The sequence below is a fragment of the Habropoda laboriosa genome, unplaced genomic scaffold (genome assembly GCF_001263275.1).
Source record: "Habropoda laboriosa isolate 0110345459 unplaced genomic scaffold, ASM126327v1 scaffold11, whole genome shotgun sequence".
Classification (NCBI taxonomy): Eukaryota; Metazoa; Arthropoda; class Insecta; order Hymenoptera; family Apidae; genus Habropoda; species Habropoda laboriosa.
The window spans coordinates 431,296-434,537 of record NW_017100150.1 but is presented as its reverse complement, the minus strand read 5'-3'; the positions used below and the strand labels follow the sequence as shown (position 1 = coordinate 434,537).

The following is a 3,242-nucleotide window of genomic DNA, read 5'->3' as shown; positions in this document are numbered from 1 at the left end:
TTTCAACTTAGTATTATACAGTATATAACAAAAGTTCCTGGACTCTGAGTGTAAATATTTATTATAGTGGAATCTTTGTCCTCCTTAGGATTTAGACTTGACTTCCTTTGATTTTTCTTTGTAGGATTACCTGAATGAGAGTCTACAAGAACAGTCCTTGAACTCTTGGTGATTTAAAACATAATACGGAAGATATAGTTAAGAAAACTCTGAAACAATTGACACTTCCAATTCAGTGGAAACTTCCAACATGTGCTGTGAAAGAGCCTTTCTCATGTATACTAATTCAAACATATTTGTTTAAAATAAGTCAAATGTCTAAAATATCAAAAATTTTTAAAAAGTGTTAGTACGTAAATCAGACATTTTTACAATCTACATCCAGGAACTTTGGTTACATACTGTATTATACATAATTTTTGTTACATATTACAATTGTAAAAACCATAATAGAAATATTGTAGAAAAGAATTAAGTGAAAAAGACTACTATCATTTATATTTATAAAGTAAATAATAAACCTCAAAAATAAAATAGGCAAGAGTAATATATATTTTTAAATTAAAAACAAAATATGCATCATATATTTTTCCATTGCTTTAATTAAAATATTACCATTTATAACATGTTAGCACATTTGCAAAGTTTGTTAACGCTTCACAGGTATTCTTCCACGAAATATTCATTTTCAATTTTTGTAGAATGATGTATCATGTATAAAAATGTTTGTACACTGAGGTGTACCGAACTCTGCCGAATCTCTAAAACTAAACAAACACACAATAGCGATGGTCCTATGTGAAATGATGTACGATGCGCGAAAATTATTCTGACACCAGCCGTCCAAGAGTTCGCAAGTGCGATATTTATTTGATATCGGTAAATTGATAACTAACATACCGACACCGATATTCTAATTCATATTATCACAGACGTGATATAGAATAGATCTATCACTACAAACGAAGTACAGACGTGGTTTATACTCTCTGAGAATCGTAAAAAAAGCTTATAGTGAAAACACAAAAAGGTTACGTAAGTAGTTCTATTATTCGTAACGTCAGGTAATGAAGTTCTAATAATTTTATTACAAATTTTGTTAATATTCAATACATGTATATTATAACAAATTTATTATTTTAACACTTTACCGACCGGTAGTCTATTAATCGGCTTTTTGCCGCCAACGCTTACCGACCGGTAGCCTATTAATCCATTTTTTTTCGCCGACGCTTACCGACCGATAACCTATTAACCGGTCAAAGTTTGATTTAACATTTCTACAGGTATAAGGAAAAGCACGTATATTCCCGCGCAATAACCTAAAGTCTAAACAGAGCCGGTGTCACCGATGCATCTGTGGCCGAGTGACCGGTCGAAAGTGCGTAGAATGTTCAACCGCTACCGGTCGGTAAAGTGTTAATATAGTTTAAAATTTAACACTTCAGAAAAACATGTCATATGCGCCAATTTAATACATAAATATCATCACTAAAATATCAAACCTGGATACATTGTGTAAAACAAATTTATTTTCATTAATTATTATATATACAGTATTTAATTACGAAATAAATATACAACTTTATAAACATTTAAACAATTCATTGTGTATAACTCCTATATTGTACATACAGGATGAGTTTGTAGAATGTACAATTTCTAATTTTTGCCTCATTTTCCATGATATTACATAATATATTTTACAGGAAAATTCAAATATATTGAAAAATATTTGGTATTTAATAATTTAACTATGCTATATACTATGTAATGTTGCTACCACAAAATAGTAATATTTTCTTCTCTGAGTTTACATATAATATATTAGTTATATACTTTCTTTTTATTGACAGTTATTTTAAAAGTAAATATGAACATTGATTTTTAATGAAACAATAAGAAATGGAATAATTTAGTACAATGATCTTTTAGTTAATGTTACATGTACTTAAATTTGTTCTACCTAAATATTGACTATAATTCTCTAAATTAACTAAACAGAGAAGCTTTCTCCACATCCACAAGTTCCTTTGATATTTGGATTATTAAAAATAAATTCAGAACTTAATTTAGTTTCTACAAAGTCCATTTCAGTACCTAACAAAGATAACTGTGCCTTTTTATCTATCATGATGCGAACACCATCTTGAACAACTTCTTCATCGAATTTCGATTTTTCTTTGGTGTAATCAAGAGTGTAACTAAGGCCATTACATCCTCGCTGCTTCACACTGACTTTTAGACCAATCTGAAATATGAAACAATTTTTAAATTATGTGATTCTGAAAATATATTTATTTAATTATCTTATATTAGAAAATGTTATATAAATTACTAATAGTTTCACCATTTATAACTCTTCAATAGTAATTCTTGACTCTTTGACTATTGCTACTTTTAATAGTATTCATTTAATTGAAATACTTGATTTAATTTATACATGCAATATGATAATTTTGTTTATGTAAAAACAATACAAAATTTAATTTGTATAGAGAGAAAACAAGGTATTTCTTTTTTAGTTTAAATACATATAAAGTATATATACTATTTGATTATTTCATTTTATGACTTTTATGAATAGAACACACTATCAACTTTGAAAAATGTATTTTACTGTTCAATTATTATAAAATAATCTAAATATAAAACATTTAATATGAAACATAAAAATAATATAACTTTACATTTGTACAGAACTCTATATAACTTAATAACTATGTAATGTAAAATTATAAAATGTAAAAATTTACTTTAGATTAATGTTTATGTAAGGTGTATAATTGTTTTTCAATAGTACACAGTACTAAATAATGTTATGATAATAACATGAAACACAGAATTTCACTGTCAACTGACATAATATTAGCTAAACACAGAGTCACACCTAAGCAAAAATAAAAAACCATTGTTTCCTGACAATTTAGTACATATAGTAAAATAATTGAATGTGCTTTTTGTATTAGTATATGTATTACGCACTGCATCTGTTAATTATGCATTGAAATAAATACAATGTTTTAAATACTTTATAATAAATCTGGAGATATTAAAAGAAAATATATCACATTTACTCACATATTCGCTTTTATCTTTCAATAACTCCTTGATTTTCTTCACTGCGTTTGGTGTCTATAACAAAGTAATAGCAGAATAAATTAAAAAAGAAAATTATTAATTTTAAGTATATATAGGAAAAGTATATATAGGAAATGAAGAAGATAATTAAATGTTTATTT

The 3,242-nt window shown here is 26.5% G+C and overlaps 2 protein-coding genes across 2 annotated transcripts in view; both read right to left on the bottom strand.

The window, feature by feature from the left end:
• Positions 1–686, bottom strand: part of LOC108574594 (BRCA1-associated RING domain protein 1-like) — a 4,919-nt gene extending 4,233 nt beyond the window's left edge. The window contains exon 1 of the mRNA XM_017937216.1: positions 616–686. Within this exon, the coding sequence (XP_017792705.1) occupies positions 616–686 (71 nt within the window). The remainder of the gene's footprint in view (positions 1–615) is intronic.
• A 1,279-nt stretch (positions 687–1,965) lies between these two features.
• Positions 1,966–3,242, bottom strand: part of LOC108574959 (iron-sulfur cluster assembly 1 homolog, mitochondrial) — a 1,824-nt gene continuing 547 nt past the window's right edge. Inside the window, exons 2-3 of the mRNA XM_017937637.1 lie at positions 3,082–3,135; positions 1,966–2,251 (exon numbers count right to left, since the gene is read on the bottom strand). Coding sequence (XP_017793126.1) covers positions 1,997–2,251; positions 3,082–3,135 — 309 coding nt within the window. The 3' untranslated portion in view covers positions 1,966–1,996. The remainder of the gene's footprint in view (positions 2,252–3,081; positions 3,136–3,242) is intronic.